This window comes from Nicotiana tabacum, chromosome 3 (assembly GCF_000715075.1).
Source record: "Nicotiana tabacum cultivar K326 chromosome 3, ASM71507v2, whole genome shotgun sequence".
Taxonomy (NCBI): Eukaryota; Viridiplantae; Streptophyta; class Magnoliopsida; order Solanales; family Solanaceae; genus Nicotiana; species Nicotiana tabacum.
The window spans coordinates 130,699,310-130,726,801 of NC_134082.1; the positions used below are offsets into that span (position 1 = coordinate 130,699,310).

At 35.9% G+C, this 27,492-nt stretch overlaps 2 protein-coding genes across 2 annotated transcripts; one reads left to right on the plus strand and one right to left on the minus strand.

Annotated features, from left to right (window-relative positions):
• Positions 1-600: 600 nt before the first annotated feature.
• On the plus strand, positions 601-14,721 carry LOC107811167 (uncharacterized). The gene is made up of 16 exons (XM_075249922.1): positions 601-993; positions 1,075-1,236; positions 1,967-2,146; positions 2,305-2,362; positions 3,508-3,558; positions 4,254-4,336; positions 5,000-5,087; positions 6,697-6,738; positions 6,829-6,903; positions 7,023-7,091; positions 8,676-8,791; positions 11,854-11,966; positions 12,251-12,330; positions 12,508-12,628; positions 14,135-14,201; positions 14,295-14,721. Exons 1-16 carry the CDS (start codon positions 743-745, stop codon positions 14,422-14,424), a joined length of 1,686 nt encoding a protein of 561 aa, XP_075106023.1. The 5' UTR covers positions 601-742; the 3' UTR covers positions 14,425-14,721.
• A 7,359-nt stretch (positions 14,722-22,080) lies between these two features.
• LOC107811169 (AP-3 complex subunit sigma) lies at positions 22,081-26,968 on the minus strand. The gene is made up of 7 exons (XM_016636056.2): positions 26,809-26,968; positions 26,648-26,690; positions 26,503-26,567; positions 25,813-25,909; positions 23,096-23,166; positions 22,512-22,603; positions 22,081-22,303 (listed from the first exon to the last, which is right to left on the minus strand). The coding sequence occupies exons 1-7, from the start codon at positions 26,875-26,877 to the stop codon at positions 22,237-22,239; spliced, it is 504 nt and encodes a 167-aa protein (XP_016491542.1). The 5' UTR covers positions 26,878-26,968; the 3' UTR covers positions 22,081-22,236.
• Between the last annotated feature and the right edge of the window lie 524 nt (positions 26,969-27,492).

Genomic DNA, 27,492 nt, shown 5'->3' on the forward strand with positions numbered 1-27,492 from the left:
CCACCCCTTTGCTGGATCTACCTCACATCGTTTCTTGAGTCAATGTCAAGTGACAACTGAATGCTAGAATACTAGTAGTATTATTCATACTAGTATTCCATATAACGTTGGTGTCTGGTGCCAAAGCTTCTCTCATGTCACCGTACCATATTAGATAGTACATGGTTTTGTCTTTGAATATTAAACTCTCAATTGTGAAACTTAATTATGATTTTATCAATCTTATCATGTGTAATGTTGTCATATTGTAATATTGCCTGCATTGTATTTGAAAAGTGCAAATTAAAAACATGGTATATCCAACATAAATTACATGGATAGAGTTAAACTTGATCACTCAAAAAGTTGTGGATATTTGTCCTTTTCATTTTTATTTTGATGCTTTAAAGATCATCGAAAATAATAAAGTGAGTGATGAGTTCACATAGTATTAATTAGCCAAATCATTTTATCCAAAGGGAAAAATTTAGCTACGCTGAATTATTAACCTTAAGAGGGTTTTGTCAAACACAAAAGGAATAAAAAAGGCAAGAGCAAACAAATAGGAGTAATTTTTATCACTTAACAATAATAGTTTCTAGTAATTCAATTTTTTTATGAATAAAAATAAGAGTAACAACAGGACAAAGGAGGGTCTCAAACTCCAATAAACTAGCAGTGATGAAGCTAAACATAGATTCCCTACTGCCTGTTCAATCAGCTGCTCTCCTGAAAATCAGAGATTATTAGGTAAAAAAAGGATATGTGGAGACAATTACGAAAATTTAGCTGCAGTTCCAGTGCGAAAGAGAAGAAATGGGATGCTCTGATCATCGGCGGTGGCCACAACGGCCTTACATCAGCCGCATATCTTGCTCGCTCCGGTCTCTCCGTTGCCGTTCTCGAGAGGCGTCACATCATCGGCGGTGCTGCTGTCACTGAAGAACTCATTCCTGGTTTCAAGTTTTCTCGTTGTAGTTACCTCCAAAGCCTCCTTAGACCCTGCGTTATTAAGTGAGACACCAAATTACTCACTACGAAAATCATTTACTTATGGTAGTCATTTATTTATCGGGAATGTGTTATGATTAATAGAGAATTGGAGCTGAAGAGACATGGATTGAAGCTATTAAAGAGGAACCCTTCATCATTCACGCCTTGTCGTGACGGACGCTATCTTCTGCTTGGTCCTGATAAGGAGCTTAACTCCTATGAGATTTCGAAGTTTTCTAAATCTGATGCAGATGCTTACTCAAGGTTCTGTGTTTTCTTATACTTCAATTAAGGTGGTTTACATTTTAACTTCAATGACAATTTCTGTTAATTTTGTTTGCTGCAATCAAAAAAAAGGGGGAAAAGAGGAGCTTGTGCCTTTTAAGAGTTTGCTTGTTAAATTACCGTGTTTACTAACAAGACAGTTGTACTTTGAACTTTTCATTCAGTTGGAAAAAGCATTGTATTTTGTTAAGGTGATTTAAATGCTACAGGACTAGTAGGAACTAGACTATAAGATGAAGGAGAGAGAGAGAGAGCCAACCATATGATTAACTCATATACATCATTGAGAATGCTTTGGTGAAGCTCATATTACGACTTTGATTGGGAGGATAAGGCCGGGTAGGTTGAGTCCAAATCTCTGGAATAAGGTTCGCTGTCCTTTACATTGAAGTTTAATGTGTCCGTAGTTCTTGAAGCTTTCACCACTACAGATATCCTTGTCGACAAAGATAGCATTAGCAAGATTGACCTACTCAAGACGGAGAACGATTGGGTGCTTCCTATGCTAACTTAAAGGCCAGAAATGAATAAATTCCCTGCCGAAATTTTCAGGCATGGGACTAGAGGATAATTTAGGAATTTGAGGGTTGGGCTTGCTTAGCACCCTAAAGATTGTACAGGAATTCATATATTAGTTCTTCTTGCTTACCATTGTATCTATTATTATCATATTCTAAATATTGAGTTACCAAGTGTCACCTAATTATAGGTATGAGAGTCAACTAGACAAGTTCTGCGAATTTTTGGACCCGCTTCTGGATTCGTCTACACCGGAAACTCTACAAGGCTCTTCACATCTCAATACTCGTATGAAGCACAAATTGCAAAATTCAGCATTTTGGGCTAATTGTCTGCGTCGAGCACTCCACTTGGGACAAAAGGATCTAGTGTAAGATGTTCTAGATGGTCATGTTTGTCTAATTTCACAGAACTTATTGTGTCATCAGTTGGACAGTCTAGGACAACATCTACTGTAAAATAGTATGAAGTCTTGGCTTCAACTGTCATAGTCCATCCTTGTTAACTTGTTTCAGCTGAACTTTTCAGGGATTTGATGGACCTTTTATTCGCCCCAGCTTCGAAGGTTCTGAATAACTGGTTTGAGGTTGTTACATCTGTTTACTTTTTTCTTTTATTTATCTTTTACTCATTCTATCAGTCTTCATAAAATTATTCTGTCTGATGTGTAAATTTGTCTAGTCCTGGGCAGCTAAATGTGTTAGATTAGTGTGGTTTTGTAAATATTTACTTTATTGATTAATAAAGTTGTTTAATTACCCAAAAAAAAAAGATGTGTAAATTTGTCTAAAGGTTCAAGATTGTTACCCAATCTATGCTTTATCATTAATTTTGTCTTTGTATTCTTTTGTCCTTAGGTAGTGTGAGAATCCTTTGATGAGTGTATTCTAAATTGGGCTTCTAATTTTGAAGGCTAGTTGTTATTGTAGTATAATCTTTTCTCTTGGTTTGCATCTCCAAGCTTTTCCATTTCAATTGTCTCCTTTATCATTTTGGTTTTTGGCACACTTGTCTTACACTAGATCAGAAGTAGCTCAATTTGCCCTTAATGGAGATGGAAAGGATGTTTTTAATAAATTTTCGTGACGGTAGTGTCCGGGCCAGCTTGCACGTACCTCGACTATCCCATTAGGTACATGCTACCTCTCACCATCACAAGTACAAGATAACTCTGCTTACCAATGTTTAGACAGATAAGAAGAAATTACCTAGTATTTTTGTCTCAGCTGAAATTTCAACACTGGTCTCCAAGGTTTACACCCACTTTATTGACCATTAGATGACCCTTGTGGGTGCTTGTTGCAATATCTTGTTACTCTTGTCTTCTTTGTCAACTGATATTCATTTATTCTTTCCTCAATCGACTATTAATGTCTTCTTCAACCAGGTGAAATGTGTTGTAGGGGGCTGGGGCGTAGGAGCATGAATGATATGTCTCATTAACATTTGACATAAAATTTTCCAAGTTCGAGATAAACAAAATCTTTGGAATGAACAAGAATTTCAATGTATAAGAATCACTTTCTTCTACTGTATGTAGTAATTAATTGTCTTGATGTACTGGAAGCTGCTACTGCATGTGATCGTGCTGTGTAATTCTTGTTATGAAGTGTGTTCTTTTAAAGATTGAGAAATTGTCACATACAAAATATATTTTGAAGAATTCTCTTACCTCTTACTCTCCTCTCCTAGTATCACTAGCTTACTAATTGCTTGACTGAAATATCACAGACTGATGTTCTGAAAGCAACTCTTGCAACTGATGCAGTGATAGGGACTACGGTAAGCTTTTTTGGCTTGTGTTGTTCTCAAAATGTATCCAATTATGCATGGAGGTGCAGTCAATTGCTATGTGCATGGCTTGCATATATAAGGAGTAGTAATGTATATCTTGGATCTAAGTTGCGAGAACCAACAATATGATTGGGCATTTCAGAAAAGTAAAAGTTTAGCTATTATCCGTACGATCTATTTAGTGACAACGATTGAGTGACTTAAGTGAAATATGTGCTTAGTCATGGGATTATGTAAATTCATGTCTTTGCCGCAAATATTGGTGGTTTCACGTGGCCATGGTTTCAGAAATTTCTTTTCAGCTATACTTATATGCATATATCCACCATGTCTTTTACAAGTTTTTTTCCATCTGCATGAAGTAGGAGGCTTGAGTATCTCTTGGACCAATCTGCAACTTTTACTGAGAACACTGTAGGATTACTGAGAACACTGTAGGAACACTGTGATACAAGTTCTTTTGTATCATAAGTCGGCAAGGAAAAAAACAGATTACCTTAATCTTCCCTCAGGCTTGTCATTCTTCACATTCTCGTCAATTTAGTGTATGCCAGCTGTGTCGTGGCCAATTTCTGATTCAAGGAAATTCTGATTAATATTCTTTATCTTGTTAGTTTCAGTCTGCTTCCTACTTACTCCTCTCTCTCTTTTTCTTTTTCGTCTGTTAACTAAAAAACTCATAGGCAAGTGTCCATACACCTGGAAGTGGATATGTGTTGCTACATCACGTGATGGGAGAATCTGATGGTGATCGTGGTATTTGGTCGTACGTATACAACATAGATGCAGGATTAGCTTTCTGCAAATTTTTATATCTGCATTTTTCAAGAATCATTTATTCCATTTATCTGAAGGATTCTGCTTCTGAGTAGTTGCTTTAAAGCTCCAATTATGTGATGAAATATACATCGAATTAACAAAAGTTCTGTTTCATTTGCTTTCTTGTGAAGAATGGATCTTTTCTTTGTTTTCATTCTTTTTTAAATCTGAGACCCTTTACTAACTGTCAGGCTTTTCAATGTTCTACTTTAGTCACACTAGCAGATGATTACATCTAATGAATTTTGCTAGTTGCTGTAGCTTATGAAAAAGCATTAAACTGGTCTTTCTCTTTTCCTTTTTGTGGTGCCCATTTAGTGCACTATACTTGGGTCCCTCTTTTCCATCAACTTCCTTATATCCCCAAGAAGAAGGCTTTATCTGAGCCCACATATTTGAACTAATGCTCCGTGCATTTTGACCATTTAGAGCGATGGTACATGTTCTCTTCTTCCCTCAAAAGCTTAATTAAATTACACTCAAAATATTTGACGTGATGCTGTTTTGTTTCAAATCCTGAATTGCCTTTCTAAGACAAACTGGGTGGTTTTATCATGTTGTCCTCTCTTAGCGAGTAAAATAAATGTTTTACGGCTGCTGTTACATGTAGGTATGTCGAAGGGGGAATGGGCTCGGTGTCAATGGCTATAGCTGCTGCTGCAAAGGAGGCTGGTGCAACCATATTGACAAATGCTGAAGTATGCTTTCACCCTGTTATGCGTTCACTGCTAAGAGTTTTGAGTATCTGACATGCATGAAGATGCTTTTCCAGTAAATTTGCTTTATTATTATTTTTGGGGTTTGATTTCTTTGCTTTTTGTTATTTCTAATTTGAATCTTGGGAAGTTATATGTGAATCATCGACTTATATATCTTTTATGGCGTAAATACTGGTCTCTTTCCCCTGACCTTTTTGTTATATATTAGTGAAAGTTCAGTATGATTGAAGGCATATGGCAGATTCTCTGAGCAATTGTGACTAGTTCTTTCCTCTATCTCGTTTTTAAATAAAAACAAACGAAAATTCATTAAATTATATTTTAGTTGCTGTTCCTAAAACCCCCTTGACTTCTTTTTGAAAAATCCCATTTAGTCCCCTTCCACGTGTAATTTACCCTAACATGTGAAGTAAATACTGTGAAATGAGCCATGTGCCATGCACGCTAAGCCTAGTATTTAAGTGGAGAAGGGTGTAGGGACAGACATTATCCCCGAGTTTCAAACGCTGCGGTTGGTCCTAAGTGTTGGCTCCAGATGGATTTATTAGTCATTCAAAAAAAAAAAAACACACACACACACACTAGAAGAAATGTAGATGCATCTTGCAGCTGCTAAAGGACATGATATGTCTAGCATCAGTAGAAGGTGGCGAAGCCAGGAATTTAATCAAGGGTGTTTAAACTTGAAAGAAGTGAAAAAAATCTCCGAAAAAGAGTGTTCAATATATGTTATATACCTCAAAAATGTAATATTTACCTATATACGCAGTGTAATTTTCCTACGAAGGGTGGTCAACAACATATAGCTTCGCCCATGGGCCTTTATATGAGAGACTTGTGATTCCTAAGTTCTCAACGGCCAACTTTGGTAAACCTTCATCAACCCACTTTGTCAGTAAATCCTTCTTCTGCCAGTAATTTTCTGTTTGGTGCTGTGACGTCAATTCTATCAACTTTTTACTTTGCTGTTAGCTTCTGGGTGTAATTCATCGGATTTTAGGGTTCTTCTAATATTTTGATTTCTATCTTCTAAATAGCCTTAGAAAGATTAAAAAGATGCTTATCTATTAACTATATAACTTTTAATGACATTGATTATTTATCTTGAATATGAAGAGAATATGTATGATCACACATCTAGGTTCATTGAACTTGAGTGATAAAATATTATAGAATATTTTATGACATGTTCAGGAATTATGTATGTAATTGTAAACACAGAGAATGATTACCTACCATATTCTATGTAGCCTAGAATGATTACCTACTATATTCTATGTAGCCTAAGACTCATATATAAGGAACACAACTTGTGCATTATTAATGTATCAAGTTGATAATTAGTTTTCTCTTATTTTCACAATTTACAAATACCATCTCTTTTCTATGTAGCCTAGAATGATTACCTACCATATTCTATGTAGCCGAAGACTCATATATAAGGAGCACGACTTCTACATTATTAATTTATCAAGTTAATAATTAGTTTCTCTTATTTTCACAGTTCACAAATACCATCTCTTTGGTCTTTGCCTTGATTGTATTTGAAGTTATTTCTTTTGAAGAAAATTGTCTGTTGTCCATGTAGGTCTCAAAATTGATGATTGAAGACACCGGCAGAGTTCATGGGGTTAGTTACACCAAGTTGTGTTTCCAATTTTTTACTTTTTTTCTAGGTCAAAGCTGATCTTGATGTTGCAAATTGGATGGAATTCTTTAGGTGATGCTGGAAGATGGAACCATATTGCATTCTTCTGTTGTTTTATCCAATGCAACGCCGTTCAAAACTTTCATGGTAAAATGTTGTTCCTCTTCTTTAGTTTCAAGGAATTTAGCAACAGTGGATACTATTACGAAAACATCAGAGAAAAAGGATCCTATTTTATCTCTGACTATGCTTCTCCCACAACCCAGGATCTTGTGCCAGATGATGTGCTTCCTCATGATTTTCATAATGCTATCAAGTGCTCTGATTATCGATCTGTAAGCTTGCATATGAAGTATTATTATTCAGTGATTATTCTAAGACTCGGTTGTTATGTTTTCTTTCTTATCAATGTAATATTTGAGCAATTGAAGTGTCATTGCATTTATCATCTACCGTCTAAAACGGTTCATCCTATGCCACGTATCTTGTTAAATACACATATTTATCAAACAAATCTTGAAAATTGAATTCAGCATAGACATAACAGGTTCTGACCATGTAGATAAGAGTGTAGTTATGCCGTGCTTACATGTTGAAATGATGGTTTCAAACCATTCTTCTTTCCTGTTCTTTTTTCTTTTCATTTTCTTTTCATTGATATTGGTTTCACAACTACTTAAATCTAAGGGATTCCTGATTGAAGGATCTCAGAGTTGTTTTCTTTTTTAGTCATTATTCATTTCTTTCTCTTACAAGTTTTTGGTGACGAGTCCTGCTATAGTGTTCAGAGATTTAATTCACTGGCATCAAATTCCTAGTGCATATTTGCTTTCTTTTCTCTCTTATATAAGCTTTTTAGACTTAGGTGTAGTGACTTCTTTGTACCACATGTTGTTTTCTGAAACTTCCATTCCAAACTGTGATTCATATGATTTTTGGCACCTGGATTCATCAGGAGCCTCCTATCGCCCTTCACTTTTTAAACTAAGCTAGAACGCTGGTCTGATGCATGACATATTTCATGACCATTTCTTTTTTGCAACTTTACTTCATGCCCATCTTCCTCATAGCAGTAGTTTATTAATTTTGATCTCTTCTTTATGGATTGGTAAAGTAAAAAATATTACTTTTGATCTGTTGCTTCACCTTTTTTCCCTCTGTGGCTTTCCTTGATAGTTATCTTCATCAATATTTTTGAAATGAAGTTATCTTCATCAATGTTGACATTTTAACTTTCAGTTTCCTTTTTTTCTCCCAAACCACAAGGACCTGTCTTAACTGTTCTTTCAGTAATTAGTCCTACTACAGCAATTCAGCTGTCCATGCTGGCACATCTTAAATTTTCAGCTTCGGCCTGCACTCTAAACTGACATAGATTTCTAACTTTTTATAATTTAGGGACCAACTAGAAATTTGCATTTATTTTTAGGGCAGATCTTTCCAGTTTGATATGACCTTAAGCGAAGCATTGTTAGAGAGATGCCTGATGGTCATGTACGTGTAGTAGAAGTTCCTAACTTAAAACTCTATTTCCTTGTAAGGGTCATGTCCGAGTCTGTTTACTCCTTTTGCATAAATGCTCAATCGTGAAAGTCTTAGGTTGATTCATTTGTAAAATTCCACTTGCTCTACAAAAAGTTTTATGATTGATTAATGACTTAGGCCTTAAACATTACGTGATGAAGTTTCATCTGTTGTTGTGGTCATTATATTGGACAATGTTGCATGCTTTGGTTGTTAATATTGTGTACTGAAATTTTAGGAGGTCATTGATTTCTGGAACAGACTACTACTAGAATCAATTGGCTGTTAACAGAGTGCCACAATTTTCAAAGCTGCAATTTAGGCTAAACATTGCAGGTTTTGGTTGTTAATCTTTTTTACCTATAATTTTAAGGGATCATTGTTTACTGGAACAGGCTACTACTAAAATCAATTTGGCCGTTGACAGATTACCACAGTTCCAGTGCTGCAATTTAAGTCATCCAGATGCTGGTCCGCAGCATAGTGGTACCATTCACATAGGACCAGAAAGGTATTCACTTTGATGTCAAATAGGGAAAAAATATCATTAGAAACAACAGACTGTAACATGCAGGACATACAAGAAGAGGCTACACTTGTTCATTAAATGAGCAAAAGCTGCAAAGCTTACTTCCATGTCAAATAGGGGGGAAATTGTCACGACCCAATCCCCGAACCCGGTCGTGATGGCGCCTCTCGTAAAGACAAGGCCAACCAGGCCAAAACGGAATACTTCTTTTAAATAGTTAATCATCATAACAGTAATAACATATAATATAATACTCATAAATTGCAGAATTTTAACGTTAACAACAGCAGGAACCATCCCGACACAGCCCAAACCGGGGTGTCACAAGTCATGAGCTACTACAGAATCTGCTATAGGTCTACAAAGTACGGAATCTGATACAACAGTCTGGAGAAAACATACATGATAGAGGGTAAGAGGGACAAGGGGCTGCGGACGTCAACAACTACCTCGTAGCTCCAAATCACTGCCTAGCCTGGACGGAATCAGCACTCAGGAGCGGACTCTGCGATGCCTGAATCTGCACACATGGTGCAGGGAGTAATGTGAGTACTCCGACTCAGTGAGTAACAATTATAAATAATGGCTGAAAGTATGAAAACACGTAAAGACACAAAGCAATTCCATATTAAGCAGTAAAATCACTTAAAGCAGTAAATCAGTGAAGAATCAAATGATATTCCTTTTTAAAACAAGTAAAACAGGTAATTTAACAGGTAAATAACAAGTAGAAATCCGCCCCTCGGGCACAGTATCAATCGCTCAGCATAGTATCAGCCCCTCGGGCTCACTCTCAGTACAGTATCAGCCCCTCGGGCTCACTCTCGGAATAGTATCAGCCCCTCGGGCTACCTCACAATCACTCATATCAGCCCCTCGGGCATAGCATCAATCACTCAGAACAATGGGTACCCGCGCTCACTGTGGGCGTGCAGACTCCGGAGGGGCCCCTTACGGCCCAAGCGCTATATCAAGCCACCTCGTGGCATCATCACTCGGTATTCGGCCTCACATCACTCAAGCCACCTCGTGGCATATAAAGTATCTCAGGCCCTCGGCCTCATATCACTCAGCATATCCTCACATATGGCCCTCGGCCTCACTCAGTCCAAAATCATCACAAGCCCCTTGGGCATTAGTAAAACAGTAGTTCTCAGCCCAAAACATGATGTAGAAATATCATTTAAGTTTCAAATCTGAGCAAAAGTGGCTGAGTTTGTAAAACAGTAGATATCAATAGGACTGAGTTCAAATAATAAGTCAAGCAATGAGGAGAACAGTGATAAAAATCCCCGAAGGGTTCAAATAGTTGGCACGAAGCCCAAATATGGCAATCAGCCCAAATCATGATGATAACAAATGAATTTCAGTCAAATATTCGGTAAAATCATCAATCGGGATGGACCAACTCACAATCCCCAGTAGTGAAAGACCCCACGTTCATCATCCAGCGCGTATCTTGCCTCAATATAGCACTACGTTGTGCAATCCGGGGTTTCAAACCCTCAGGACATCATTTACAACCATTACTCACCTCGAACTGGCTAATTCTCTAGCTCGCGACACCTTTGCCCCTCGAATTGGCCTCCACGCGCGTCGAATCTATCCAAAATCAGAACGAATACGTCACAATATGCTAAGGGAACAAAGCCCAAGCGAAAACATTCGAAAAATATAAAAAATCCCGAGATTAGCAAAACCCGAGCCCCGGGCCCACATCTCGGAATTGGGTAAAATTTACATTTTCAGAATCCTCATACCCTCACGAGTCTAACCATACCAAAATTATCCCATTCCGATACCATTTGGTCCTTCAAATCATCATTTTACATTTTTTGAAAGGTTTCACAATTTTCTTCCCAAATTCCATCTCAAATCACGAATTAAATGATGAATTCAGTGATAGATTCATGTATTCTAGCCAAATCTGAGTTAAAATCACTTACCCCGATGAATTTCTTGAAAAACCTTCGAAAAATCGCCAAAATCCGAGCTCTCTAGGTTAAAATATTAAATAAAACCCAAGACCTCGTATTTATAGGTACCCCTTAGGTTTCAGCTACCGCGGCCGCGCCCGCTTTTGTGCGGTCCGCACAGCACTCAACGCGGGCGCACTTATTTTTGTGCGGACCGCGTGAATGAGTTTCGGGGCTTGCAACCCCTGTAGACCTGCTACAGCTATGATTTTTGCACTAAAACATTCCGGAACCTACCCGGAACTCCCAGAACTTCGAACCAATTGCACCAACACATCCCGTGACATCGTTCAAACTTGCTCAAAACTTCGGAACGCTCACAACAACATCAAATCACCAATTTAACATAGGATTCAAGCCTAAGAACTCTTAAATTATGCTTTCGATCAAAAGGTCTATCAAATCTCGTCCGAATGGCCTGAAATTTTGCACACATCCCAAATGACAAAAATGAAGCTACTGCAACTCTCGGAATTCTATTCCGACCCCAATATCAAAATCTCGCCTATCAACCGGAATTTGCCGAAATGTCAATTTTGCCAATTCAAGCCTAAATCTTCTCTACAACTCCAAAACCCATTCCGATCGCGCTCCTAGGTCACAAATCACCTCCCGAAGCTAACTGATCCATCGGAACTCACTTCCGAGCCTTCTAACACATAAGTCAACACCCGGTTGACTTTTTCCAACTTAAGCCTTCTTAAAAGAGGCTAAGTGTCTCATTTCTTACCAAATCCTCTCCGAACTCGAACTAATCAACTCGATCACATAAAACACGGATAACGAAGCGTAAAGAAGCTGAAATGGGGGAAACGGAGTGGTAACTCATGAGACGACTGACCGGGTCGTCACAGAAATATCTTACTCTGAAAAGTTAAATCTGATACCAATGATCTTTGAGTTTATTAAACACATAATAAGAAGGTTTGCCCACAACCCTTTTTCTGTCATTGACATTGGTCAGATTATTATTGGTATCATCATTCTTGCAATTCCTGTATTTTGTAAAATTGAGCTTTCAACTGTGATTTTATTTGGAAGATAACTGTATAATTGTGATGCTTTTAGTATGGAAGAGATGCACATTGCTGCCCAGGATGCTGAAAATGGCTTACCATCTCGCCGGCCCATAATTGAGATGACAATTCCTACTGTCTTTGACAAGACAATCTCTCCATCAGGTACTCAAGTTTGCTTCCTCAGCACGGCCTTTTCGAAGGAAATGAGCTAACACAGTTTGAGGGGTTAAAATGCATGGTTCTAGAACCACATAGGAGTGTTAGTCTATTTCCTCAGTACAGGGAGGCAGAATGCTAAATGTGCAAATGTGAAGGAGTAAAATGCAATAAATCCATATAATTATGATATTCACATTCAACAGAATAATAGAAGTCTTGTTTCTTTTATATCCTTGTGGTTTTCGATCAACGCTAGAACTTACAGATATTCACATTATTTTACCTAGGAAAACATGTGATTGGTTTATTCATCCAGTACACACCTTATAAACCATCTGATGGCAGCTGGGAAAATCCTGGATATAGAGTTAAGTATCTCTGAAGAGTTATTATAGTATCTTTCTTGATAGTTTTTAATCCTCTTCACTTATAATTCTGATACCTTTCATAATCGCTTCTTGAACTTCTAGATCCAACCTGATTGCATTTTTGTGCATCACATATTTCATGTGTGTGATATTAAAAGAACTTTTTTTTTCTCTAGGAATCATTTGCCCAGAGATGCTTTAGCATGATAGATGAATATGCTCCTGGATTTAGCTCATCAATTATTGGGTATGATATGTTGACTCCTCCAGATCTTGAAAGAGAAATTGGTTTGACAGGTGCGCCACTGCTATCCCTTCAGTTATACTTTTTCTACTCCTTCCCCCTGGAGAAAGAACCATATCTAAATGTGATGTCCTTCATTAATGGCTGTTTGATAAGTTGGAGATTGACACGTGTCAATGAACGATGAAAGGCATGTTCAGTTTTTAGAGTATTACGTTCTCTGAATCATATGCAAAATTCAAGTTATCCTCATGTCATAGCTTGAAGGTTTTGGATGGTCCCTATATATTTGTTAAGCTTGCTTAAATTGTACCATCGAGCACTAATATTCTATGCTATGATTTTGAAATTATCAAAATTGTACATTTGTTTTGTTGAACATCAAAATTGTTGAATAGATAAATTGAACATTCTAGCCAATGCACTAGAGAAGGATAGACTGTTAAAAGTTTCTTATTAAACAGCTAATTGTTGAGTATTTCCAATTCTCAGCGCTAAGTGAAGTTTGAATGACTTAATATTTGTATAGCATTTTAATGGCACTTTAGTGAGTCATTCTCCTTCTACCAATAGCATACTCAGGATTTTTTGTAAGCGGTGTCAACATTTGAGTAATTTTTCAAACTTGTGGTTTTAAGGCTGCTTCAGTAGAATCAGCACACACCATTCCAGTATGGTTTCAAACATACAGTTTCTTTAATGAAAGCATTAGATGAAAGACACCTAAAATCGATAAAAGACAGAATATAATACAAAGAAAAAACGTTACACGTATTGATGTTAAAGATGTTTATTTACATCAATTGAATTAGGAACAGATTCTAACTCAATTGGTTTTGTTGCTCCTTATTTGGTAGTTACGCTAACTAAATCAGTGAGGCTCTAACCCTCACCTCCAAGAGGGAGATGAGTGAGGCTCTAACCCTCACCTCCAAGAGGGAGATGAGACACTTTACCAATGAACCCTTCTATTAAAAGTGGTGCCATTTTTTATATTTGTACCTAATATTTTCATTTTGCTTGTTATCCAGCAATTTTTTTGACAGAGCGGTGTCCCAGACACTGCTTGGGGCAAGGTAAATCCGCCCCTGCCGTCCACATTATCTAACATGTTTAATACATACTATTTTTAAACTTCTGTGCTACAGGCCTTAAATGGGTTTCGATGTGAGTGCAAAATCTGTTTACTGAATAACAATGTGCGGCAGAATAAAACATCTCCACAAAGGCATTCCACTCGTGTTACCTTTAAGCAGCAGCAATGTTATGTTGCGAACTTATTGTAGTTCTGCAACTGTACTAAAGTTAATATCTGGCACTTAGGATTTCAATCATGTTCATAGTTTTATCTTCCTGTCATCTAACGTTATAAGTACTAGCACACTACAAGATCTAGGAAGATAATACGAAAACCTGATGTTTTGGTTTATCCGAGTCTAGTTTAAGAAATCTTTGGATTCGTCTCGTTATGAGAGGAAACGATTATAGGCTGGAGCATTCTTTATCATGCCTGCAAATTAATATAGGAAATGCTGATGGGTTCTGTTATATCTTTACAGGAGGCAATATATTCCATGGATCCATGGGATTAGATTCTTTGTTTTTAATGCGGCCGGTGAAAGGATGGTAACGGTTTTGAACAGCTTTTGACATTAGTCCTTGAAGGTCTCAAGTCCATAAAATAATGGTTTTTGCTATTATCTGAACGTTGAAATGCAGGTCAAATTATCGGACTCCAGTTGAAGGTCTATACCTGTGTGGCAGCGGGGCACATCCTGGTGGCGGAGTAATGGGCGCCCCAGGACGCAATGCTGCGCATGTTGTCATTGAAGACTTAAAGAAATCATGAAGCTGCTGGTGATGGAGTAATGGGCGCCCCGGCAGGAACATTGTTTCCTGTTGTGAATTTTTGGCTAGTTACATCAGTTAAATATTATTGACAAATTTTCAGCAGAGCCAACTCTCAAGCCAAAAGTGAACTGGTGTTCATCCTATTGTCCGTCAAATATTTCACTAATACTTTGACTACTTTGAATTCCTGTGTGTTTAGAGCCAAATGGGAACTACACAGAGAATTTGCTTTCACTGTCTAACCACATTTGCTTTATTTAATCATATTCTCATAAATAACTCTCTTTTCTTTAAAGAGAGGTGTGTTCCTTTTGGTCGTCATTTCCGAGCATCTTTTGCTTGCTACATATTTCATGATTAAAAAATTACTAAATTGTTATGAAATATAACTCAAAGTAACAATATGGAACAAGGAAATAAAAGCAATTTAGTAAAACATGAATAATAAATGGAGATAGAGAGAAGGAAGAGATTTTCTTCTTCAATTGTGTGTATTTTCCTATTTATTACAAGGCCTTTATATAGGCATGAAAAGTGAAGAATATATGTCAGTGAATATGTCACTAAACATTTGACATGAAGATCATGGAGGAAGAGTAGACATTCACCATAATATGATATTTATCATAACACTCCCCCTTGGATGTCCATAAATAATGTGCCTCGTTAAAACCTTATTAGGAAAAAACCCTATGGGAAAAAAAATCCTAATGAAGGAAAAAGAGTACACATATTTAGAAATACGCCTTTTGGTTGCCTCGCTAAAAACCTTGCAAGGAAAACCCGGTGGGACAAAACCTTGTAAGGAAAAAAGAGTACACCGCGTATTAACTCCCCCTGATGAGAGCATCAGTTCACATCCTTCAGCCTTCGCATCCCAATCTTGTACACCAGTTTCTTGAAGGTTGACGTCAGTAGAGATTTGGTGAACAAATCAACCATATTATCACTTGAACGAATCTGTTGCACATTGATATCACCATTCTTTTGAAGATCATGTGTGAAAAATAACTTTGGTGAAATGTGTTTTGTCTTATCTCCTTTTATGAATCATCCCTTCAATTGGGCTATGCATGCTGCATTGTCTTCATACAAAATTATGGGTAGTTTGTCACACTTCAAACCACATTTGTCTCGGATAAGATATATTATAGACCTCAACCAAATACATTCTCGACTTACTTCATGAATAACAATTATCTCAGCATGATTAGAAGAAATAGCCACGATTGATTGCTTAGTCGATCGTCAAGATATGACAGTGCCTCCACATGTAAACACATAGCATGTTTGAGATCAAGCCTTGTGTCTGTCAGATAAATATTCTACATCGGCATAACCAACAAGATCGGGATTGCAATCATTGCCATAAAATAAGCCCACATTGGTAGTCCCTTTTAGATAACACAATATGTGTTTGATTTCACTCCAATGTCTCCTTGTAGGAGCAGAGCTATATCTTGCTAAGACATTAACTGAAAACGTTATGTCACGCCTTGTAGTGTTAGCAAGATACATTAGTGCATCAATTGCACTAAGATATGGTACTTCAGGACCAACAAGTTCTTCATTATTTTCATGAGGTCGGAATGGATCTTTATTTATATCGAGTGATCTCACAACCATCGGGGTACTAAATGGATGTGCTTTATCCATATAAAATTGCTTTAAAATCTTTTTAGTATATGCTGATTGATTGATAAAAATTTCATCTTTCATATACTCAATTTGTAGACCAAGACAAAAAGTCTTTCCAAAATTTTTCATTTCAAATTTTTTCTTTAAACAGTCTACTGCTTTAGGAAGCTGCCTGGGAGTTGTAATGATATTTGAATCATCAACATACACAGAGATTATAACAAATTCAAATCCAGATCTTTTTATAAAGATACAAGGACAAATTGAATCATTCTTGTACCCTTCTTTCAATAGGTACTCACACGGGCAATTATACCACATGCACCCTGATTGTTTCAATCCGTATAAGGATTTTTGAAGCTTTATTTAATAAATTTCTTGGAAACATTAATATGCTTCAGAACAAGTTTAATCCTTCAATGATTTCCATGATACGCATATCAAGTTTTCATGTATTGCCAGATTAAAACCTGAAATGATTATATCCACCATAAGAGAACATGTCTCCATATAATCAATGTGAGGATATTTACTAATTTTCTTGTGTCACAAGTCGTCTGTATGTCTATCGACTTGAACTTTTTGCACAAGAATACATGTATACCTCCATTGGCTTTATACTTTCATGTGTTGGGACTATTCGCGCAACTTCATATTTTTTCAAGTGAAGTCAATTTTCATTGCTTATTTTTCATTTGGCCAATCATTTATGTGTCCAAATTTCATGACAGATTTGAGCTCAAGATCCTCGTCAATATTAATAAATATTGAGCGCTACATTATGTTAACAATATCATCGACGATCACTTTACGTCGGTTCCATTATTAGCTAATAAAGACATAACTTATTGAGATCTCTTTATCTCATTATTTTCAGGTAACTGGGCCTCTCCCATGAGGTCTTATGAAGTGTTATGTCGTGGTGCTCTTATAGGGCACTTGCCTCCTTATTATGACTATTTTGAATATTTGTCTCTCTCCTTCTTCAAGGAGTTTTATCTTTGGAATCGATTGGTCTGTTACACTTCATACGTGCCATAGACTTTGTCCCTCATAGACTTTATTCTATTTGGAGCATTAGCAGCTGAAATATGACATTTAGCTTTGGGTCAGCAAATGCGTCTGGCAATAATTTGTAAATGAATTATCACTTGAACTTCAAGTTCATATTTTCTTGTACGAGGATCTATATGTATTCATAATAATTCATTTCACGTATCACTTTCTCAGCTGCCCATTTTCTCCCCCTAATGTTGGGATCACCAACACATTTCCCAACCTTCTTTGGGAACTCATCTTTGTGCATTTTGATGACATAATTAAATCATATAGCACATCCATATTTCTATATAGAAATTATTTGGTTCCTGACCCTGAACCGATTGTGATAGGGAGAAATTTTTATAACTTGGCTAGATGCGTACAAGTCCTGTTGTATATTAAATAATACATCTCATACCAAATTTTATTTTTGGGAGTTTTGTTCTCATAACCAATGATTTAGCTATAATTGGAGGCATACAATTTCTGCTAAACCAACTTGGATTTAAACCAGTATTATTAAGATAAATCATCATAATTTATATTCTGGAACTGTGCTCTAATAACTTGAGCAAGCAATCTTGCAAAAGCCAAACTGCAAGTTAATAACAAATGCACATGTGACTATAGAATATATGCATCTATTAAAATCATATAATAGTAAACGGTCCACATGGCAGGTGACTGCGCCCATATATTTATCACCTTTTATTCGTTCCAGAAATCAAGGGATTCAATCCCAACCTTAACTGGTATATCATGAGAATAAGCAGCACAAGAGAATTCTTGAAGAATCTTCTATTATTCAATATATGTCAATGTAATTCTTAATTAATTTTTCGCATCATAATTGAACTGGGATGGTCAACCGGTCATGCCAACTAATATTTATCTGAGTAAACCACTAGTTTACTTGTGGCATATGATTCCAGCGTCATGCTTATATTTGTGTAGTATAAATAGAAAGAAAATCGGGTAATCTTTCATATTTACTCGGTATGATTATAGAAATATGAAGATATTCAATCTTCCTTTCATTTATAGTCTCAATATGCCAATCACTTTGACTTATACATTTGAAATTCAAAAAGTTTCTTTTGAGACTTTACAATATCAATGTCATGAATAATTTTATTAGTCCGGATAGTAACAAATTAGCTTTTTGGATCTCTTAACAACTTTTGTACTACAAGATCTTTTATCATACTATTCATATGGTAAATGTCTCCTTTACTGAGAAAATTATATCATAATAAATTGTCATGGTCAAAATTATCATAAGCAAAATTATTTCTTGCTTTAATTTTGCCTTTAATAATTTTTATAAGGCATGCCAAAATATTTTGGTGTATCACATGTACGATACCAATAACATATTCATGTAACCACACAATAATATTTATTCTCTTTATTTCACTCAAACCTCCCTCAAAGGTGAGTTGTGTGGTATTCATCCAATCATGTCTTGCATGTCTTTATTCATTACTTTTATCATATATTACCACATTCACCTTTAGGAATGGGTCTGCATTCTCAATGCTTATCACAAGTCACATTCTCTTCAAGGAATGGATCATAATCAGCAATGTGCTTCATACCAATTTGATGGTAAACATTGCCTTCACATTTCGAAAGACTATTTTGAGAACCCTTATTGTTCTCCTTTTATAATCATAGTGATGGTTATTATTATTTTGATATTTGGAACGCTCACGTTCATTGTTCAACCACATGTCTTCATTTAAACTTATTATGCACTGCTACCACATTCACTTCAAGAATGGAGCAAATCAAGTGGGACAATCTTCATGCCTTTAATGAAAAATATATTATTTTTCTTTAGTCATCATTTTATCATCAATATGATACAGTGGGACTCAAACCTAATGTCTTACCAATATAAAGGCATGTTAGACCATAATAAATTGGGACTCAAACCCAACTCTTATTATCATGGAGCATCAAGACTTGAATCTAATGGCTTATCGTTAATCAATATCATAATCTGCCAAAGTAAACTGGACCATAATATATTACCATTCACGATTATATGCATAAGTGAATTAAGTTTCAACAAGACATATAGAATATAATAACTCTTATGATCAGAACATTTGTTGTAAAAAGTTCAGATGGACCATAAATCAATGTCATAATATTTCCTGAATTAATTTTAGGATATTGCTATTGTAGGGGCTAATTTAAGACAAACAACATAAAGAATATTTCCAAATGTATGTATCGGGGTGATGTTCTATCCATACAATTTCAATTGAAAATAGATTGTGGGTAAATTGTACTTATAATTTTGAAATCATGTAAACATAGAGTCGTAATACACCTTTAATTATAATAATAATTTTGATAGTCACAAACCTCTCCAACTTGGTAATTATTTTAATGTCGTGATCATCATTATAAATGTAAGTCTAAATCCACATCAAACAAATAATACCAAATCTCATGCATAAAGAATCAAAATACGTAGGAAGGGAAAGACCAAAGATACTGCTATAGTTTGGTGCTAAGTCATCCCCCCTTTTTTTTAAATCATTAAATTTATGTAATATTAATAAACATTATGATCTCTAAGATGCCATATATTTCTGCATAACATGCACAAACTCATAAAAACACCACTATAATTAATGAAATCAAAGAAATCTTACGAATGTTTGTCTGCAAAACTATAATTATTTTATCGTATAATATAAACTACATTAGCATTTAATCACAAAATAATTTAATATTAGAATGCATAGTGAAACTCACTCCTTGGACAATAGAGATCTTGTACATCTCACCTTCTTAAATTTTCACTTTGGGTTTAGTTTAAGCAACAATTATGTTCTTTACTGATACTTAGGACTAAAACTCTACGAGAAGAAATTTCATATTAGATATAATTTCTTGGGATTAAAGAACATTAAAATAGATATTTGTGTAGTGGTGTGAATGTATAAACTATTACATTATGAAGAAAAATTAGAATAAAGTTATCTTGCCGCCAAAATTGGTATTGGCCAACGCCATGAAAATTAAAGAGCACTTGCCACATAATCTTGATAGAAGATTATGAAATGAGCTATTCGTGCTGATAACATGTTATGAAATATAACTCAAAGTAACAATATGGAACAAGGAAATAAAAGCAATTTAGTAAAACATGAACAAGAAATAGAGATAGAGAGAAGGAAGAGGTTTTCTTCTTCAATTGTGTGTATTTTCCTATTTATTACAATGCCTTTATATAGGCATGAAAAGTGAAGAAAATACGTCATGGAATATGTCATTGAACATTTGACATGAAGATCATGGAGGAAGAGTAGACATTCACCATAATATGATATTTATCGTAACATAAATGAAGTTGAATTAATTTTACTCGCAGCAAGATCAGCAAATTATGGAGTGAAATTCATGATTTTTACAAGAGCTTTTAGTATAATTAGTATTTTGCTTTTGCTATTGATTTAATTTCATCACTGAAATTGTCATCATTAGTTCAGGGGAAGCGATATTTCCCTTCCTACATCGCTTGTCCAGCAAATATAGTCAAAAGGTACAACTTTCCCCTTGTATCGCCATTAACCCTTAATTACGTTTTGGTGATTCGTTGCCCCTGCCCCCCTAGTTTTTACCTTCAAGTTTTTCGAGAGAAATTCGAAAATAGTCAGATTTACAAATGGTCATTCAAAATAGCCACAGTTTTATAAGTAATTAAAATTTAGCCACTTTTCATATAAAGATAAATCTGAACGAAAATACTGTTCAAAATCCGGAAAAATACTCCAATATAATATACTAGAACTCCAGTATAATATACCGGAGTCCCAGTAATATACCGGTCCAGCATAATATACTGGAACTTTTCGCGTGTTGGAGTTCCAGCATAATATGCTAGAAGTTCATACACAGGTGCACCGATATCCAGAATATTAAGCTGGAACTTTCCGTGTTGCAGTAAAACAGTGGCTATTTTTTAATGACTTTACAAATGCTAGCTATTTTTAAATGATCAGTCCGAAAACTAGCTAGCTCGTGCTATTTTTACAAGTTTTTCACTTCGTCCTTCTATCTCCTGAGATAAATATAAGTGACCCATCCATGACTATAACTTTGCATGCCCTTTTTAATTTTTTTAATTTTTTTCTTACAAGGAATCCAATGGCACACGTTAGTTTTCTTCCCAACACCATCAATAAGGATATCTAGTCTAACAAAACGGTAGTGCTTTTAGCCAAATAGAGGTTCACTTCGTTATATTGCAAATAAGTTACTCAAGAGTCTATCAAATGTCTATAGCAAATTGAAGTCGGGTTGACGGATCACTAGTGCAAATCTCATCGATTGAAGAATCTTCAGAATGAGTGAATCCCCTCAATATAATCTGTAAAGAATACAATGCTGGGAACAGGAAAATAATTGAAAGGGAAGACAAAAGTTGAGAAGTAACAGAGAGCAACGACGAACTTTCTGTTGCTTTCTTTCTTTTTGTTTGTTCTCTTCCCACGTTGACTTAATTGAAAAGTTTATTTTTTGCACCTTTGAGAAATTGGTAACTTGACAAATTGACAATGAAAATCAGGATTCAAATCCCAACATTGTATGACTTTTTCTCATCCAACTCTGGTGGACAGATATACCCGATCCCTTTGCTAGCAGAAGATATTAGTCAAGGCGCGCATAAATTGAACCACACACCCCCATTATCTACGGAAGAAAAGGAGAGAAGGATAACACTGTCAACTTAAACCAATAGTTCTACAGTTATAAGGTGGGCAAAAGGTTTTTCCGGAGCAATAGCTGTTCCCTTAGTTCGGTAAAAGGATTGCTCACATTAGCTTATCAAGTTTCAACATATAAGGCAGGTTTGTGTAGAATATAGGACTCGAATGGAATTTCAGCTTGGCTTTTGCGTCGTAGTTGTTTTAGAACTCGGTATAACTAACAGGCTAACGACGAAGGACCCTATAAAAAAACTTTATAATTCATAAACTCTATAATTCATAGAAATGATTACGAATTGAGAAGTCAGTTAATTTGCCACACTAAAAAAGTACAAACGTCATATTCAATAGAGTTCATTTTCAACACAATAAGAAAGGTAATGTACAGAGCAAACCATATGCTATCTAGCCCACCAAGAAGGAATAGATTTGTTGATCAATGTGCTAGCGCTTGTGGTTGACTCTAATCTGCAATTAAATAGGAATTTATTCTCTAAAACAATTTACAAGTTTTGCATATAAAGCTGGAATTAAAAAAAGATTATGACAAATGCAAGTGACAGTGAAGTGACACACAGGTGTCCCATTCTAGTATGTGCTTGTGTATCCGTGTGTGTGTGTGTGTGTGTGTGTGTGTGTGTGTGTGTGAGAGAGAGAGAGAGAGAGAGAAACAAACTTTGTAATCTCCTCAATGGCTTTCATAACTTCAACAGAATCTGTTTCTAGCACTTGACCACCTAAAATTATTTCATCTAAAATGGTATGCATCTGTGGAAGACAATCATTCATTAGATATAAATATGCATAAAATAGATGAAGACTAATACTTATTGATACCACACAAAGCAAGAGAAATGGCATTTGAAACGTATTGCACAGGATGAAGCTTGTGTAAAATTGTGAATACGCCCAAGCTTTTATTACTAGAATCTTTATGTATGTTAAAGAGGTGACCGTATGCTGGTTATAAGTTATAACAGGGAAAAGTCGCAATGGTGCCCAATATTGGGAAAAGCGGTATTGTCTGGAATAAGGAGTCCATGTAAACATATAATGCAAATGTTATGAACAAAGTTCATTATCGAGGGAGCATGATATTTCCGCAACTAATCAGAACATAGAAAAAGGGAAGTTGATTTATGAGACTTCTTAATGGTGTATTCCACCAGTGTATCCAATTGATCTTCCAGATAAGAAAAGATATTTGTGTTTCAAAGATAAGTATATAAATACAACAAATAGGTCAGTGCAATACTCTACCTTGCTATAATTGAATACCACATCAAGCTCGCATACACTTCTGAAGCATTTGTCCAGTGTTTCCACAAAAACTGATGTAAAGAGAACAACATCATCAACAAGAGCTAAGACGAACAAATCATTGAAGTAATTCCATTCAAATATCAGTATCAGTCACTAGACATGACACAAGGTTCTATTAACACAAGTAGCAACTTACAAGATGAGAAAACCATATCAGAAGATGATCAAGAATTCGATGGTAAAAGAAACATGGCGAGGAATACAGCGCAAAATCTTTAGAAAAATAGACTAAGACATGCAGGGAGAAAATACACTTGTAACAATAAATCATGAAGGGAAAACATTCTTCCCCGAACTTTATTTTTAGTATTAAATAAAAGCATTGAAGAAGCAACTATCCACTTATTTATGAATTAAGCCCATCCCAGAAAATCGAGACCCATTTGCTTGGGTTCATGCAACGTCAACAATTTGTGCGATATCATTGCAAGTGTTAATAATAAGTAAACCACGCCGAAACTGATGTCCAAAAGCTTGGTAGTACTTTTAAGTTTTAATACGAATATCTTCCTCCCCATTGCTTGGAGAAAATTATTCCTTCCAATAACAAAAAGAAGAAGCTCTATTGAACCATATCATTGCACATCCCATATTTTGAGTTGTTTTCACCTGTTATTTAACTAGCCTTGGTTCGCCACCTTGAGTTCCACCTACTCTTCCTATTATCAATCATTAAATTTACCTACCATAGAATTTGATAAGCCACGTATCTTCCAGAAGAAGCAAAGAAATTTAGGAGAAGATAATTCCTGGAGCTTTCAGTTATTAGAAGTTTATTAGAAGTTATCTGTTTAGCAGTTTTATTATGGTTATTAGAAGTTATTTATCTTTATCCTAATAGGTTATGCAGTATTTATGGTCAGCCTATTATATAAGTAATAGATCATGTAATGTGTAGGTTTCATTATCAGAATCAAAACTACTTTATTCTGGAGCATTGTCCTCTATATACGGATAACTTTATTGGTGTAGTTGTGTTTAAGATTCTTGCACAAACTATTGCCAATAATATTAACTTCTTTGCTCTATTTAATCTGTTATCCACTTCTGGTTTCTATCAATTTGGTATCAGAGCAGTAAGATCTGCCATGGTGAACACGCGGACCAATGCTTCCCACAGTGAACTCACCATTCCTACTCTTGACCCGATTTCCCAACAATTGACGACTATAGCAGCGAAACTGGAAGCCATAGATGCTTTAGCCGCTGATGTGGCTGCATTAAAAGCACAACACAGTGGAGATCACATCAACAAAGGGAAAGCTAAAGTCATACCAGAAGAGGGTGAGGTTAACAACACTTGGCATCAAGAAACTTTCACGCGCTCACGGACAAAGATGGAATTTCCAAAGTATGAGGGAGGAGATCCTAGAGGCTGGATTTTAAAAGCAGAGAAGTATTTCCAGTACTATCAAACTTCCGAGGAATGCAAGGTTGATGTGGCTTTGATGTACGTGGAAGGAGATGCATTAGATCTTTTCGCTTGGATCAACAGTGAGCGAACCATTTACTATTGGGACGAATTGGTGAAAGTAATGCAAGAAAATTACGGACTAGCTGAGTTTCAAATCCCTGATGAACATCTCTGTGATATCCAACAAACTGGAACAATGTTTGAGTATAGGCAAGAATTTGCAAAACGAGCAGCGCGTGTGCAAAATTGGCCAGAACACTATTTGCTTGGAGTTTTCCACAGTGGGCTGAAAGAAGACCTTCGCGTGGATGCTAGGATTCACAAACCTCGATATGTGTACAAGGCAATGAGCCTGGCTTTAGAATATGAAGGAAAACAGGGACCTAATCGGTCCAGTAAGGCACCCACTTTGCCTTCTGTATCACGACCTCCTTCAGTTGGGACATCATCTCCTGCGGCTCGAGAATCCTTCGATTTTCTGTCATCCCGCCAACCAGTTACACGTCCTTTTCAACCACCACCACTTCCAAACACTCGCCCGTTGACTCCTGAACAACAAATTTGGCGAGACAAAGCCCTTTGATATCGTTGGGGAGAAAAGTTTAGCCCTGATCATCGCTGCAAACCTGGGACTTTTGCTCATCTAGAGTTGATGCAAGAAGAGAACGACACACAGATTGTGAAAGATAACAACAAAAATGACATGTTTCCTACTAATGTGGGCACAATTTCTCGAACTTCGCCTTGAGGACAAGTCGTCTTTCCAGGAGGGGTGTACTGATAAGCCACATATCTTCCAGAAGAAGCAAAGAAATTTAGGAGAAGATAATTCCTGGAGCTTTCAGTTATTAGAAGTTTATTAGAAGTTATCTGTTTAGCAGTTTTATTATGGTTATTAGAAGTTATTTATCTTTATCCTAATAGGTTATGCAGTAGTTATGATCAGCCTATTATATAAGTAAGAGATCCTGCAATGTGTAGGTTTCATTATCAGAATCAAAACTACTTTATTCTGGAGCATTGTCCTCTATATACGGACAACTTTATTGGTGTAGTTGTGTTTAAGATTCTTTTACAAACTATTGCCAATAATATTAACTTCTTTATTCTATTTATTATGTTATCTACTTCTGGTTTCTATCAGAATTCTTGTGATAAAGTTAAGGAGACTACCTTAAACATGACCTTAAAAATGTGATTTCCCTTCAACAAAACAAAGGTAAATAAGGGAAACAAGTACCTTGTATTAGGTCGAGCATGGCCAACTCATTCTCAGAGTTATCAAATAGAAACACGAAATATAAGGTAGCATAGTGCTTATACACGAGCCTTGTATCCTGGAAAAGATATAGCAGTGGCTTTTAAAATAATTTACTCTTTATACTTGAGAGTATACAATAATCTTCTTAATTTGTACTGTATCACATAGAGGAGTTCGCAACAATTTAAAGCAGTGTAGCATTTAAGTTGTTGCCTATTTGATAGTGTCCATAGAACTGCACTTATCCCATTTCGGTCCATCATTTATCCGATTTTAATCAAATATTAATTAGCTAAAATCTTACTAGTCAATTGGAGAGTAAATTTTCTGAATGGATGTAACTACCCACTTGATGGAAGATGATAACTAACCTAAAACTACTGAGAAATAATCTTCTCTCTACCTAACAAAGAAAACAATGTTCTCAAAAAGGGTGAGGGTAGAGAAATCAAGTTTTCTAAAGTTTCATGTCCACCTTTTCAAGAATTTGCATAGGATCAAAGTACATTTTCTAGATAAAATGTTCTTATTATATATATTGTGAAATTACTGACGTTTTAAGATTATGAAATTATGTGTATCTGATAATGATTGATTGTTGAATACTTGAAATCTAAAGGATATTGCTAGGACCAAAAGAATAAACAAGGAGAAAATGAAGTAATTTACCTGACCGAAAATTGAACCTAAGCTCCGAATAAAATTGCTCACATTTTCAGGTCTGTTGCTTAACACTGAAAGAAGAAACAAAAACTCATCTAACAGTCAACATTCAACTGAACGAAACCTCAGCTTCATCGAATTGTGTGCTTACCTGCGTATACATGACGTATGAGCTCTTGTTGCTTCTCCGCTGGCTAAATTCAATTCCGACAACAAAATTGAAAAACTTTATTGAGAAATTCAGCAGAAATTAAACAGATTGAATCAAAGATGGATCTTAGAAATAGCAAAAGATAATATGAGGGGACAAACCTGAAATTCGTAGAATTTGGAAAGGCGAGGCTTGCCGAGGGTGTTAATCACCATTACCGCCTTTATCATTTCTTCCTGTTGAATCTCAGAACAAACTGGCAAAAGCTACTCTGTTGTCCCACTCTGTCTGTATTCTTCCTCCAGCAATATTGTAATAAAATTGCATAAAGGAAATTACAAAGTGGTCCGTATTTATTGCTAAATTTTACTTTAGTACTCGTAATATCCAAATAAGCACATTTCACTCTGATTTGATAGAGTTGTGTACATTTTATTCCGACTAGGCGACTAGCGAACGAAAATTTTAGAGCAATTTATGCAAAATACCCATTGAGCTTAAAATAATTATCTTTTCTTATCTATTTAAAAATTATTTACAATATATACATACCTAATTAAACTAATTACCGTTACACCTATTGTATTGGTCAAAATCAGACCACTTCGATCAGGGCGGTCACGACCGCATTTTTGCCACTGGGTAAGAAGCCAATAGAGTCAATCCAAACCCTCTTTTAATACATTCAACCCAATAACAACGAGGGGACCTTACTTTCCCAGGCACGCCAAAATCGTGGCAAGGGTAATAGGGTTTTTCGACTATATATACAAGTGCGAGTAAGCCCCAAAGAGGGGGGGGTCTTCTCCTCTGGGAGCATTCTCACAAAATAAAGAGACGAATAG

What these genes read in the sequence shown, in the direction of transcription:
- LOC107811167 (XM_075249922.1), top strand. Translation starts at nt 743, where the DNA reads ATGTGGAGACAATTACGAAAATTTAGCTGCAGTTCCAGTGCGAAAGAG. An exon ending in GGTGATCGTGGTATTTGGTC is followed by an intron (nt 4,337 to 4,999) that starts GTACGTATACAA and finishes TGTTACATGTAG; the next exon opens with GTATGTCGAAGGGGGAATGG. An exon ending in ATGCGGCCGGTGAAAGGATG is followed by an intron (nt 14,202 to 14,294) that starts GTAACGGTTTTG and finishes GTTGAAATGCAG; the next exon opens with GTCAAATTATCGGACTCCAG.
- LOC107811169 (XM_016636056.2), bottom strand. Translation starts at nt 26,877, where the DNA reads ATGATAAAGGCGGTAATGGTGATTAACACCCTCGGCAAGCCTCGCCTT. An exon ending in TAGGTTCAATTTTCGGTCAG is followed by an intron (nt 25,910 to 26,502) that starts GTAAATTACTTC and finishes TATCTTTTCCAG; the next exon opens with GATACAAGGCTCGTGTATAA. An exon ending in TGGTATTCAATTATAGCAAG is followed by an intron (nt 22,604 to 23,095) that starts GTAGAGTATTGC and finishes TGTCTTCCACAG; the next exon opens with ATGCATACCATTTTAGATGA.